This window comes from Narcine bancroftii, chromosome 3 (assembly GCF_036971445.1).
Source record: "Narcine bancroftii isolate sNarBan1 chromosome 3, sNarBan1.hap1, whole genome shotgun sequence".
Taxonomy (NCBI): domain Eukaryota; kingdom Metazoa; phylum Chordata; class Chondrichthyes; order Torpediniformes; family Narcinidae; genus Narcine; species Narcine bancroftii.
In genome coordinates, this window is record NC_091471.1 from 76,061,895 (window position 1) to 76,075,918 (window position 14,024).

The window sequence follows — 14,024 nt, forward strand, 5'->3', positions numbered from 1 at the left end:
GTAGTTGCTCAGGAGGGAAGTGGTTGATTGTGATGAAGAAGTGGCTGGGAAGGATGAGAGGTTGTTGGGAGTGTGAGGCGTACAGTCCTTCAGGCAATAATTTTTCAGCTGGTGAAACCTCATTTAAGAGGAAGGAAGCTGCTCAAGATGATCGAATGTAAGTGGAGGATGGTGATGGGGAAAGTGAGAACAAGTGAACAGGTCAGGGAGCAAAGGCAGAGGAGCATGAAATAGATGAATCAGTGGAGAGTTCTGTCAACTGTGGTAGAAAGCCATGGTCAAATTAAAAGGAAGATTTCTCCGAAGCAGCTATCAGAGGAAATGGTGATGGAGATGGAGGAATGGGAAGAACAGAATAGACTCCCTGCCGGTGAAATGATGTGAGGACATGTAGTGAGAAATGGGAATGGCTCTTTGTTGGCAACCTAACGCCTGACAGCAAAAACAGACACATTCAGAAAGTGAAGGACCAAGTCAGTGTGAGACAAAAGTTGAGACGACATGTAAGAATTGCACAAGACATTGGTGAGCTTTGGAGTATTGAATGCAGTTTTGATCACTACACTGTATGCAAGATTTGATTAAAGCCAAAGAAAGTTCAAAGATAATTTACCAAGGTATTGCCTATATCAAAGGGTTTGAGTTATTAGGAGAAATTTGATTGACTGGGCCTTTTTTTTCCCTGGACTAAAAGGAGGCTAATGGATGACATGATAGGGTAGATAACCAGTCTGTTTGCCACTGTATGGGTGTTTAAAAATTGAGGGCATAATTTTATGAAGAGAGGGAGGAGATTTAAAGAGAAACTGAGGAGTAAGCACTTGACAGAAATAAAAGTTGATATCTGAAATGAGCTTCCATAAAGCTGGTGGAGGTAGGAACAGTACCAACATTGAAATAGCATCATAAATGAGCAAGGTGTCGAGATATATGGAATTAATACAGGCATTAGAATAGATAGGGGTTATGCTCAGCAAAGGCACTGTTTCTATGCTGTCCATCTTTATGACTTTTAATTTTAATCTTTCATACGAGATCAGATTTGCATTTCAACTTTTGTTAGTCATTGATTTCACAGTCCTTGCAATTGGTTTACTGATTGCTAAATTATTTTCCAACCTAATTTAAGTTGGATAACAGACAGTTAAGATTGTTGATTCTGAATATATTAAATAGTTGGATCTGTGATGTATTGGCAGGTAACAAGAAAGCCAATATCTTTGCATCTCTGGTGCAGAATGATTACATATGCTTTAAATAATATGGCCATTCCCATTGATAGCAAATGGATGTCAGCCTGAGCAAAATATCCTTTTCCTGTATTTTTTTGCATCTTGTCTTCCCCCTTCACCCTCCAGAAACTCCAGGAATAGTGTATATTTTAACTTGTTTGTGACATGCTGGACACAACACACAGAGTCTCCCAAAGCAGCCAATAACAGAGACAGTAGACATTTAAGATGGTGGATGGCATTAAATGAATGAACCACTCCATCCTGGGTAAAGTTAAGGCTGACACTTGCCTACAGCTATCAAACCTGAATCTTTAAGCACTTTCTCAGATTTTAGTGATTAAGACAATCTGAACAATCAAAAATAAATTTCTTTTTTTTTCTAGCTTTTTAATTAATATTTGTGCTTTGAGATTAAACTCATTACAGAGAGTAAAATATGGATAAACAGCCCATTTGTATTTTCTACCATTGACGGCACTGTGCTTCCTCGATAAAATGATCAAAGAGGGAGGATTCTCACCAATCTCTGTGTAAGTTTGTTTCCATAGAAACAAAAAGATATTGCAGGCTTTTACAAGGAAAAAAGGAGAGGATAGAAATTTACATGTATGAACATGATGAATACAACAAATTACATCATGTTTTCTCCTATTTGGAGAATCCTAAATAGTGTTTTTAATGTAATTTCTGAATGAAGCTTTACAAACCTACGAGCTCTGAATGAGCATTAGTCTACTTCCTTGTGTGTCAAAGCTGATGTCTCACAGCTCGTAAGCCAGGACCATTTTCACTTAAACTACTGTATTTAACAAATTAATTCCCTTCGTCCCCAATTTATTGTAATTGAAGCTGTGGCACAGTAATCATTCATTGCTAGTCAGTAGGCAATTAAACCTGCCAGTGAATGTAAATAATCTGCAGATACAAGAATTCTGTAGCCTTCAAAATATCCTTAATTCTAACTTATTAAGTAATACTGATCTTTATATATTTTTTCCCAATAATACTATTCTCACTTTCTTTCTCTCATCATTTTACAGTTCCAACGGTTGATGTTTTCCAAACATCGACAAAAGATCGATTTGGATTGGGGCATCAATTGAAAAAGTAGGTTATTTGGAAAATGTTTAAATATTTAAAACAGCACAATGTTATTCATTTCTGTAGCACCTTCTGCTATTGGAAATGAGCTGAAGCTTTCTGAATTTGGATGAAAATCAAAGATTCTATGGTATTCTCACAAAAATAATCAAACAATCCCTTGGACAACAGTTTCCCCTTATTCAGCAAAACTGTAACAAATTATCTGTTTGTTATGATGTTAATGTTTGTCCAATCGTGTTATGTGCAAGTGTTCTCCACAAAGCTTGCACATCAAGAAGATATTATTTGACTGAATCACACTTTGGAATGTCAAATAAATTCGATTTCTTGCAATACAAATAAGGGAATATTAATAGATATCACTGATAGATGTGAATATCTATGCTTCTGATCTCACCATAAATAGATGGCATTTTCGAAGCCGACCTGATTTTGTTGCCCCTTTGTACAGAACCATTGTAGAAATACGAGCTATGTGACCGCCCTCCAAAAGTGCAGGAGCCTGTAGTCATGCTTATTGAGGAGCTGCAGAAGATCTGAAATCTGTGTGCTTGATTGCTGAAGGGTTCAACAGCACACATTATTGTGAATACTTACCATTCTCAACCAAAGAGGGCTGTGGAGGTTCAATCACAGAGTATCTTCAAAAGGGAAGACACTCTTTTGAAGAGCGTCTTTTAGATAAGAACAACAAAAAAAATTCAGGATTAGTACAAGAAATTGATGCTGAGGTAAAAGATGAGCCAAGTTCATCTTGAGCGATGGAGGTATGAGGGGCCAAATGACTTGTTCCTGCTTCTGTTTCTTATGCTTGGTCAATCAGCAGATTTGACATTTGTATGTTATTTCTCCCTCAGAATCATGCAGACATTTGTTACGTATCAGTGGAAGCAGAATAGCAAGGAGAAACTCAACTGTCCCCATGGCAAGAAGATTAGTGAGAAGAAGGTGAAGTCCCCACTGCACATTTTTTCGTCTTTGCGCAGGTAATGTCGCAAACTTCAGGAAAGGAGAACTCTGCTAAATAATTAGTCTCTGAGCAGAATATTAATTCATCATTGTCTGACAACAAACTCAACTTGGTGCCTATTTTGCCAGCATGTGAGGATTATAGTCCCAGAAACCACTCTTAGCTATTCATGGATTTTTTTTAAACTGTTATTCTTGCAGCATGTAGGTGAATAATTGGGGCTTGATACTTCTTCCCTTGAAGGTTTCACTCATGTTGCTGAAGTGGGTTAAGCAACAATGGGGTAAATAGAGAACATTGAATGCATTATAAAAGGTGTGCACCACTTCACACAAAAAAAACACGATTGCAGTAGTACTTACGCTTGAACACTAACAGTTCATTTGCCTGTCTTAATTGCTTGCTGAACTTGAGTTCCATCTCTTGGTAATTCACATAAAAGGACCTTAAATTGTTCTGCACACTAATAGTCTCCTTTAAAAAAAACTGCTTTTCCATTCTATCAAAATCAACAATTTCACATTTTCCCGAGAGTATTTTCCATCTGTACCATTCTTGTCTAATTGTCCTTACTGAAGAAAAACAACCACTTTTAGTTTTGAAAGCCTTAATTATCTCAGCACGCATCTACTTTTTGGAGAGAGTTACAAATTTTTTACCACTTTTTTTTGTGAAGAAGTGCTTTCTGATTTTTCCCTTTAAAACCCAGCAGTATCTTTAAGATTGTGAATTGTCATTCTTGATTGCACTTTCCACATATAACTTATTTTTAATCATTTAAATTCTTCTATACTCCAAGAAATATCCCAAGCTAATGCCAACCTGTCATTGTAATTTAACTTGCTAAATATTCAGGTGGATTATGTTCAAACTCAAAGTAGTGCAGGAAGGAATTATTTTAAACCAAACTGGATAGCCTCATCTTTTTCTGAAGGCACAACTTAAGAATGAAGTTAGGATGGAAATCCAGTGAATATTACTTTCAAGCACTTTCCTTCATAACTGAATTTAATCTGTTTGACTCCATTCAGAGAACCACAAAATATTGATGCAGGAAATTGCCATTTAGCCCATTATATCTGGTCAAAAGTACTGCCCATTCTAATCCTATGTTCCTGAAAGTTGTCCTTTACCCTGCAAGTCACAGTAATTCAAGCACAAATATTGTTATCTATGGTGAGAGTTTATCACCCTCTTAGGGAGCAAGTTCAAGACCCCATCATCTATTATTTTTTTAAATAGTAAAATTGAAAGATGGTTATAATTTGAACGTTTGCACTGTGAAGCTGCCACAAAACACCGAATTTCATGACTTGTGCATGACAATAAATTCTGGTTCTGATCTCCTGTGTGAAAAGATTCTTACTCATTGCCTCTCCAATCATTACATCTTTTATTTTAAACCTGAGTTTCTGACCCATCTGCTGAGGAAACAAGGTCTTCCTATTTATTCCATCTCAGAGAATTGTAATTGTAATATTACACAGCTCAGTTACACAGCTCAGCCTCCTCTACAAAACACCCAGAACTATCCAATCTTTCCTCAAAGCTACAATTTTCCTGTCTGACAGCAAGCATCCTTGTTAATTTCTTCAGCGTCCTCTCCGCTGTAAAGGCATCCTTGCTGTATGCAATGGGCTGAGTTGTGTCTGTGCTCAACCTGTGTCTTGCAACCATTATACACAGTTAACTACAGCAGAGGAATAGACCCTTTGGTCCACAATCTCTGCATTAAACATGATCCCAAATTAAACAAAAACTTCACTGCTTGTCATAATGCTTAATTTTGGGGCAAAGACATTTTTTTCTTTATTTGCCCCTGTGCTCCACAGTTTTAAATTTGTAATCAAACAATTCACATGTGATTAAAGAGCATATTCCAGATTTTATTCAAGGGTATTTGTGTACATTTTGGTTTGGCCATGTAGAAATTACAACAATTTTATACATAGTCCCCTTATTCCAGGGCACCATAATATGTGGGACCAGCAATGAAATAAAAACACAATGCTGGAGAAACTCGATTTTTGACCTTGATAAAGGCCTCAAGCCCAAAATGTAGTTATATATCTTTATCTTTCCTATATAAACTACACTTTTGACCTGCTGAGTTTCTCCAGCATTGTGTTTTTATTTCAACCACAGTGGCTGAAGACCTTCATGTTTTACTTAGAACCATATAACAATTTACAGTGCAGAAACGGGCCATATCAGCCCTTCTAGTCCGCACCGATTTACATGAAACTCCACTAGCTCCACCTACCCTCTCCCATACCCCTCCAATCCCCTCATGTATATTAAAGTAGTCATGTTTAGTACTTTGTTGCATATCACTTGTATGCAATGACTGCTTTAAGTCTATAATTCAAAGACATCATCAGGTGTAGAGTATCTTCTCTGGTAATGCTCTGCCAGGCCTCTACAGTAGCCACCTTCAGCTCCTACTTGTTTCAGGAAGGAGTTGTCCTCTTAAATTGGATTTAGATTGGGTGACTGACTTGGCCATTCAAGAATTTTCCAGTTTTTAGCTTTGGAAAAACTCCTTTGTTGCTTTAGCAGTGTAACATAGATTAAAGCTCACACTCAACTGGAGGGAGAACTAACGCTTTTATTAGCTTACAACACAGGTAGAGTTCATGAACAGGCTTCAGAAGGGTTCTGGGTTTAGGCAGAAAACCAGGGTTATATACAGGCCCTTGAGGAGGAGCCAGGAGGCAGGACCAGTCGTCAGTAGAGAACACTGCTAGTGAATCCCAGTTCACTACAAGCAGCATGTTTGGGATCATTGTCTTGCTTCAGGATGTAATGCCGTCCAATGAGTCGAGAGTCATTGTTCAAACTTGAGCAGGCAAGATGTTTTTATTCAACTCAGAATTCTTTTTGTTACTGGCATTAGCAGTTGCATCATCAATGAAGATAAGTGCACCAGTACCTGTGGCAGCCATACATGCCCAGGGTGTAACACCTCCACCACCATGTTTCACAGATGAGATGGTATGCTTTGGATCTTGGGCAGTTCCTTTACACCTCCACATATCATTCTTGCCAACACTCTCATATAGGTTAATCTTGGTCTCATCTGACTACAAGACCTTTTCCACAATTCTGGTGGCTCTTTTAAATACTTCTTGGCAAACTGTATTCTGGCCATCTGGTTTCTGAGGCTACCTAACGGTTTGGACCTTGCAGTGGCCTGCAACTTGCAGTGATTTGCATCTTGCTGTGTGGCCTATTCTGTTGCAGACAGTTGCCATTGACACATCCACACCTGCCTCCTGAAGAATGCTTCTGATCTGTTGGACTTCGTTTAGGGATTTTCCTTCATTATGATGAGTATTCTTCTGTCATCGGCAGTGGAGGTCTTCCTTGGAGTACCAGTCCCTTTGTAATTACTGAGCTCACCAATACCCTCTTCTTAAAGATGTTCCAAACAGTTAATTTTGGTTATCCTAAGGTTTGGGCAATGTCTCTGATTGTTTTATTCTTGTTTTTTCAGCCTCATAATGGCTTATTTGACATTCATTGGGACAACTCTGATCCTCGTTGAAAAATGGCAACTACAGAGGTCAAAAATGATTAAAAGCTGAGAAGCAAGCCTAGTTCTTTTATACCTGCACCAATAAAGCAATGAAATTTAATTAGACAATTAAAAGTAATCACAAACACCTGTGAAGCCGAATGTCCCAAACATTATGGTGCCCTGAAATGGGGGAACTGTGTATAAAAAGTACTTTAATTTTTACACACCAAACCAAAATGTATATAAATAACCTTGAATAAAATCTGGAACGTGCAATTTAATCAAATGTGAATTATTTAATTACTAATTTAAAACAGTGGAGCACAGGGGCAAATAGTGGAAAAAAAAAGCATCTTTGTTCCAAACTTCATGGTAGGCACTGTATCGCTCTGTTCTCTGCATATTCATGCATTTCTAGAAGCCTTTTAGCCTCCACTATAGTACTACCATTGGCAGCCAGGTAATGGTATTGCTCTGTTCTCTGCATATTCATGCATTTCTAGAAGCCTTTTAGCCTCCACTATAGTACTACCATTGGCAGCCAGGTGCCTACAACCCTCCATGTAAAAAAAATACCCCACACATATCCTTTAAATATTAACCCTCCTTTCCCAAATTGCATCCTCTAATTGTTGTCATTTTTACCCTGAGGAAACAAATCTGATTGCCTACCCTATCAATGCCTCGCATAATTTTACAAACTTCTGTTCTGGCATAGGTCCTACTCTTTCATTTTGTTCCTCACTAATAAAAGGAAGCATCCTGCAGGCATTGTAAACTATCTCATGGCCCTCTCCTATGATTGGCGGACATGCAATGCAAAGTTCTCTGTTCTTCTGTACCCCTCAGTATCCCGTCATTTACTGCACATTCCATTCCCTCGTTGCATATCACCAAATATCTCACATTTCTCTGGACTACACTCCATTTACCATATTTCTACTCAATGGACCAGACTATCATCCTGCAGCCTTCTTGCCTCCTTCTTGTCAACCATATGGGGAATATTTATATCAACTCTCTGTAAGAGCAGTCTATCTAATCCCATTCTGCTCCCTCTCCCCATGGCCACGAAAATTCTTCCCTTGAAAATACAATTAAATTAACCCAGTAATTAACCCAGTACAATTAAATCGGCCTCTACCTTTAACCTTAGAATTGCATTCCAGAACCAAACCACTCACTGCATATAAAGTGTTTTCTCCATTTTTCTCTGATAAAGACGAGAGTCTCTCATACTTGGGATAATTTTATAAAAACTCTTCTGCACCATCTCTGAATCCTTTGCAGCTTTGCTAAAATGTGGAGCCAGAACTGGACATAATATTCTACTTGTGGCCAAACCATTATATTATGAGGCTTACTGTATATATTCATGGAATATTCTAGTTTCTTGATCCAACTTTTGGGTCAAATTTTGGGTGATCAACTTTTACACGGGTCACAATTTTGACTATGGTAAGTACCTGCGTCGTTCAAAGCTTTGGGAACTCGGATGGCTGGAACTGGGTGGTAAGTCCGCATTCGGGACATTGGGAGCACAAATGGGTGGGCAGCAGGGACATGGGAGAAAGTCTGTGGCCAGGATGTCGGAAGCTCTGATGGGCGGGCAGCCAGGGCGAAGATCCACGGTCGAGGCATCGAGAGGTCCGGTGGTGGGCTGTGGCAAGGATTGGGGCGTCAGGAGCTCCAGACGATGGGCTGCTGTGGCGAGGATCAGCGATCAGGGTGTCAGGAGCACAGATGGGTGGGTAGCTGAGGAAAAGGACAGGGGTTGGGTCATTGGCAGCTCAGATTGATTGGCTGTAGGGGCCAAAAATAGGGGTGTTGACTTTTACATAGGTTAAATGGAAAATACACAATTACACATGTATATACAGTTTTCATGACTTCGTTGCTATTATACTCTATTTATAAAAGCCCAGATTTTAATCAATTTGTCAACCTGCCCTGTAACTTTCAATGTGCTATACACTCAGGGAACTTTGGGTTTTTTTTAGCCACTTTTGGAATTGTTCCCTCTGGTTTATATCGCACTTTTCATTTTTCTTATCCAAAGGTAACAGCTCACATATCTCAGCATTAAATTTAAGTTATCCTCCTACATTGATCACAGAATAACAGAACGGTTCTAGCTTGGAAGGAGGCCATTCGACACAACACATCCAAGTGAAATCTTAAATACCAGAAGATGTCTTTCTCAGCTTTCTCTGCAACTTAAAACTTGCTTAGTTTCTAATTTCTCCAGTCTTAATCAAAGTTTGCCAACCTGAAGCACTCTGCTTCTCTCTCCACAAATGCTGCCTGACCTGTTGAGTATTTCCAGTATTTTCTTTTCCTGGTAATTTTCTGTGATATTCATAGATATTCTTTAAAGTGTAAAGTAAAGCACAGCAACTCTGCAATTCCAGGTCGCCGAGCTATCCTCCACCTGGATGTGGCAAAAGCAAATCAAAGCTGAAACCAGAACAGGATGGAATTCCCAAGTCACAGAAACTGTTAAAGAGGAACTGTTCCAATACCGGGAAGATAGAAGACGGTTGCGATTCCAAACCTCATAAACCACTCGGCCGTTCTTTTTCCAACGATCCCAGAACTGATCAGACTAATTCGTCAAAGCCACATAAACTTTTAAGTCGATCGTGTTCTGCCACCATGAGGCTGGATGAAAACCTTCCTTTGAAGCCCCACAAATTACTGAGCAGGACGTGTTCTGGTGACACCAGATGTGAGCACAACAGTGCACCCAAGCCGCATAAACTGCTGAGCAAATCTTGTTCCAGCACTCTGAAGGCAGAGGACGCAGATGGACTGAAACACCACAAACTGCTGAGCAGGTCCTACTCCAGCAGCGCCAAAGTGGGTAAAACAGAGCTGTGCAAAGAGCCCATTTCTGAGGGCAGAAGACTCTCACTTACCTCAGGTCTCATTGGCATATTAGCACCTTCCTCTTCATCACAGCCCACAGTACGTACCTGTCTAGTTATGATTTATCTAAAAATTATTTTTCCCCCAGATGTGAATTCATATGTTAGCACTAACAAAATATGGAAGAGCTTAGAAAACACGTTACCCATATCAGAAAAATTTAGATTCAGAACAACAGCTACAAACATCTACTTTAAAAATGAGCACAGCATTGAAGTTGGAAAAAAATTGCTGGAATTAACTATTCGATTTAGATCAGTGCCACAGATACATGAAATATTTTCCACTAAAACTAAGATCTCAATCTCAAGCCATTAATATTGTGTGTGTGCTATAAATCACATGATATCACAAAAATACAGCAGCATGAAATGAGGTTCTCTACTGTCACTGGGTATTGCGATGTCTTTGCAGGTGATACAGGGCTGCTATATGGAATACCATTGTGACATCCACTCTCTACACCAGTGGTTCTCAACCTTTTTCTTTCCACTCACATACCACTTTAAGTAATCCCTATGCCATAGGTGCTCTGTGATTAGTAAGGGATTGGTTAAGGTGGTATGTGGGTGGGAAAAATGATTGAGAACCACTGCTCCAGATCCAATTGTTACTGAAATATCTTGCTTTAGAAAAATTGTCAGTGGCCATTCCTTTGGCGTTATGAAACTGTGCACATAACGAGTCAATTAGGGACAATTAAAACAGTGATTTTTAAACTTTTTCTTTCCACCCACATACCACCTTAAGCAATCCCTTACTAATCACACAGCACCTATGGCATAGGGAATGCTTAAAATGGTATGTGAGTGGAAAGAAAAAGTTTGAGAACTACTGTTTTAATCGTCCCTTATTGACTCGTATGTGCACGGTTTCATAACTCTAAGGTATTCTCAACCATTTCTCCTTTGCAACAAGAATACTTGCTATGGGTTCAAAAACAGGCAGCATATCCAGCAGCGATTAGGCACCTGCTCACCTATTTTGGTAAATGGGATCAAGAACCAAAGACTATCAGTAGACCTTTAGACCATTTTGTGTTTCAAGTCCGAGATAATGGTTACTCTGTGATCTACTCTTCTGTGCTTAATAGTCCTCCATAACTTTAGTTGACAAAAACCTAACACCTAAAACTAACATTTATCTGAGGCTTCAATTGTTGCACATAGAAGTGAATTCCTCATTTCTACGGAAGAAATTACTAGCTTCACTTCTGAATTAGTTTTATCAATGTTGCTTTATCCAAGTCACTCTGAGCAATGGAAATAGCTTCCATCTCACCTCTCAGCAGAAATAGTCTGTCTACTCTCAAGATCTAAAATTTGTTATCAGCACCTGGGAGGTACAACTTGGAGTATAATTTTGAATTTAGCAATGCATTTGCCTCAGGTGAGATTCCTCCAGTGAGTTATTTTCCTTAGCTGGACACGTCAACCTACTTTGACTGGTTAAACAACATTTTTAAAAAAACTCTCACCTCAGAATGTTTACAAGTTTCTCCATGGACTCCATCTCCCCTCTGAGATCTCCTCCAGCACTCCAACCCAGCCTTTGAATTAGGCCTCGATCATTTGCCTCAGTTTGTTTTTCAGACACAGTGTCAATTCTTGTTTGATTACACCTCATGTTAATCACCCTAGGACATTTCGCTACCTTAAACTAATGCTACATAACTGAAAATTATTGTTGTGGTGTTGTCATTCTGCAACAGCATCGTTATTGGTTGGTCTCACAGAAACCACTGGGTAAAATGCTGTGCATACATTCAGCAACACTGCAAATACTTGTTGACTCTGCAGGGGCATATGTTTGCAGCAATGAGCACTGATTGAGAGACTAAAACATCAACTTCCCATCTGTTCAGTCTTGGACCAGATCATTGGAGCTCTGACTACAGCACACTTGAAATATCCACAAAAATAACAAGTGTTATAGTTTTAAAACACAATGGCAATTTATTTTCATTGAAGCTGCCTTTTTTTTCATATTGGGATCTTCAGTTAAGGGCAGTGTAGATTTTTCTTCAGTTGCTCTGACCATTAATGAATTTAAAGGATGCAGGCAATTTTTGAGTAAATGGTCAGCTGAAAATGTTGGCAGCATTGTTATAATTAGCCATTTCGACCCAGAGTGTTATCAACTAGCCATCCCAAAGCCTCTCACCATCCATAGAGCACGTCAGGAGAGTGATGCTTACCCTGTGCTTGCTTTAATGAGTGCAGTTCCAATAACTTTTTTATAAGGTTACCCTGTGCTTGCTTTAATGAGTGCAGTTCCAATAACTTTTTTAAAAACGTGGCAGGACAAAGAACCACATTTTATTGGCACCCCATCCATAACCATAATCGTTTACTTCCTATACCATCAGTGCATAGTGGATTCAATGTGCGCCATCTTAAAATAAATGCCCTGTAGTTATTGTCTCAGCTGATCCAAAGTACCTCCCATACTTGTACCCTCAATCACCAGAAAAAGAGCAGATGCATGGGAACAGCATACCTATAGATTCCTCCAAGATCTAGAAATATATTGCTGTTTCTCTATCATCTTTGGGTGTAAATCCTGGAATTCCCTCCCAACAATGATGGTGTGTGTACCTTTACCCAAAGGACTGAAGGCACAGTTTCATAGCAAGTGAAGTTGATGTCCTGATCTCTGATTCAGTCTATATGAAGATTGCATGTCCTCCCTTAGACTGCAAAGATTTCCTTGGAGTGCTCCGGTTTCCTTCTACATCTTAACATATGTGCAGATCAGTAGGATGATTGATTGCCAACTGTAATCTGCACCTCCTCTGAAGATAAGTGGTAGAAACTGGGGGAAGCTGATGACAATGTGAGTAAAGTAAAAATAAAGAGATTAACATAGGATAAATGCAAACAGGTCCTTAATACCAAGTGTGGACTCAGTAGCCAGAGGCTTTTTTTATGTCACTATGACTCCATGACTAAAGTGGTTCAAGATGCAGCTCAATAACATCTGCCTCATGAAATTACACAGAGGCAATATAAGTGGGCTTGCCACGAATGCTTAGATCCTGATAAATAAATACAGATTAAAAAACCCTCTGAACTTCCTGCAATATTGTTATTTTATGTTATATTGTTTTCTATATTATAAACACCTCAATGATTTCATCCTTTAAATTTACTTTTTATTCAATGAAGTCCTCACAATATTTCTGATAAAATTGCTGCCTATGTCAACAGCTGAGATTTTTCAAACTAACTGAAGGAAGTACATGGTTGAAATTACCTCTTGACCTGATGAGTCAACACCAGCACCAGTTGATTCTAATAGCTTTAAATCAGAAAGCTGCAAGTCTGTCTCTTCCCATGCAAGCTTTGATTTTTTAAATCTGTAATGGTCTTTTTGAGCAGATAGGGGTCCTGTTTTGGCCACAATCAGCTGCTTCAGGCCAAACTTTCTGAAACTCCATCATGTGCTCCGGAGATGCACCTGAATATTTGTGATGTGAGGTTGATGGAAAAATCGCTGTGAGCTACTGGAGGAACTCACAGGGGCAGAAATGTATTAGATCAGCACCCTTTATCAAAACTAATGTCAAAAGAGGGTGATATTTTGTATCTGAAGGGGAAAAGAAGCTAGGGAGGGGCTTAGGACAGACAAACCTGTGTGGCAGTTGTTGGGGGAATTAAAATGATTGGCTGCTGGAGAGCACAGCCATTCGGCGAAGTAGCCATCCAGTCTCTGTTAGTCTAAGTACTGTAGAGGAGGCCACACTGAATGCTGTAGAATAGGTGGGATGATATCCCTTGCTCACTCTCCAGTCTTTTTCTTTTGCCAGAAACACTGTACTTTCAAGTTGCATTTAAAAACATTTCTTGTCTGTCCCCACACATTTTATCCCAGTTGTATCTCCCATGGTAAATATTCTAGTCTCTACCTATTACAGACAGCAGCAGGTTCTGGACTTGGTGAAGGAAGGTATTAAGGAGAAAAGATGTTTTGAGTCAGGATAGGATAGTGAGAGAGTGTCAAAATGGCTGCTGTATTAGCTTAACCTTTGGAAAGCAAAAGATTCCATTTCCCGAATAAAGTTTTTGAAGATATAGTTTTTTTTGGCATTAAAAATAAATAAAATCCAAAAAAAAACATGTTAGCAAACATTTTCTAATTATGCTTCTGAAAGGATTTTGATTGTGAGATCTGTCTAATGCAAGTAACTTCCAATAATGATATACTGTATGGTTCCTTTAATAATGATAGATGAAGAAAAGACGGGGCTTTTCCTGATGCTCTGAGA

The 14,024-nt window shown here is 39.0% G+C and overlaps 1 protein-coding gene across 1 annotated transcript in view; it reads left to right on the top strand.

Annotated features, from left to right (window-relative positions):
* parp8 (poly (ADP-ribose) polymerase family, member 8) overlaps positions 1 to 14,024 on the top strand; it is a 276,468-nt gene that overhangs the window by 169,131 nt on the left and 93,313 nt on the right. The window contains exons 9-11 of the mRNA XM_069923074.1: positions 2,276 to 2,342; positions 3,197 to 3,325; positions 9,241 to 9,796. Coding sequence (XP_069779175.1) covers positions 2,276 to 2,342; positions 3,197 to 3,325; positions 9,241 to 9,796 — 752 coding nt within the window. The remainder of the gene's footprint in view (positions 1 to 2,275; positions 2,343 to 3,196; positions 3,326 to 9,240; positions 9,797 to 14,024) is intronic.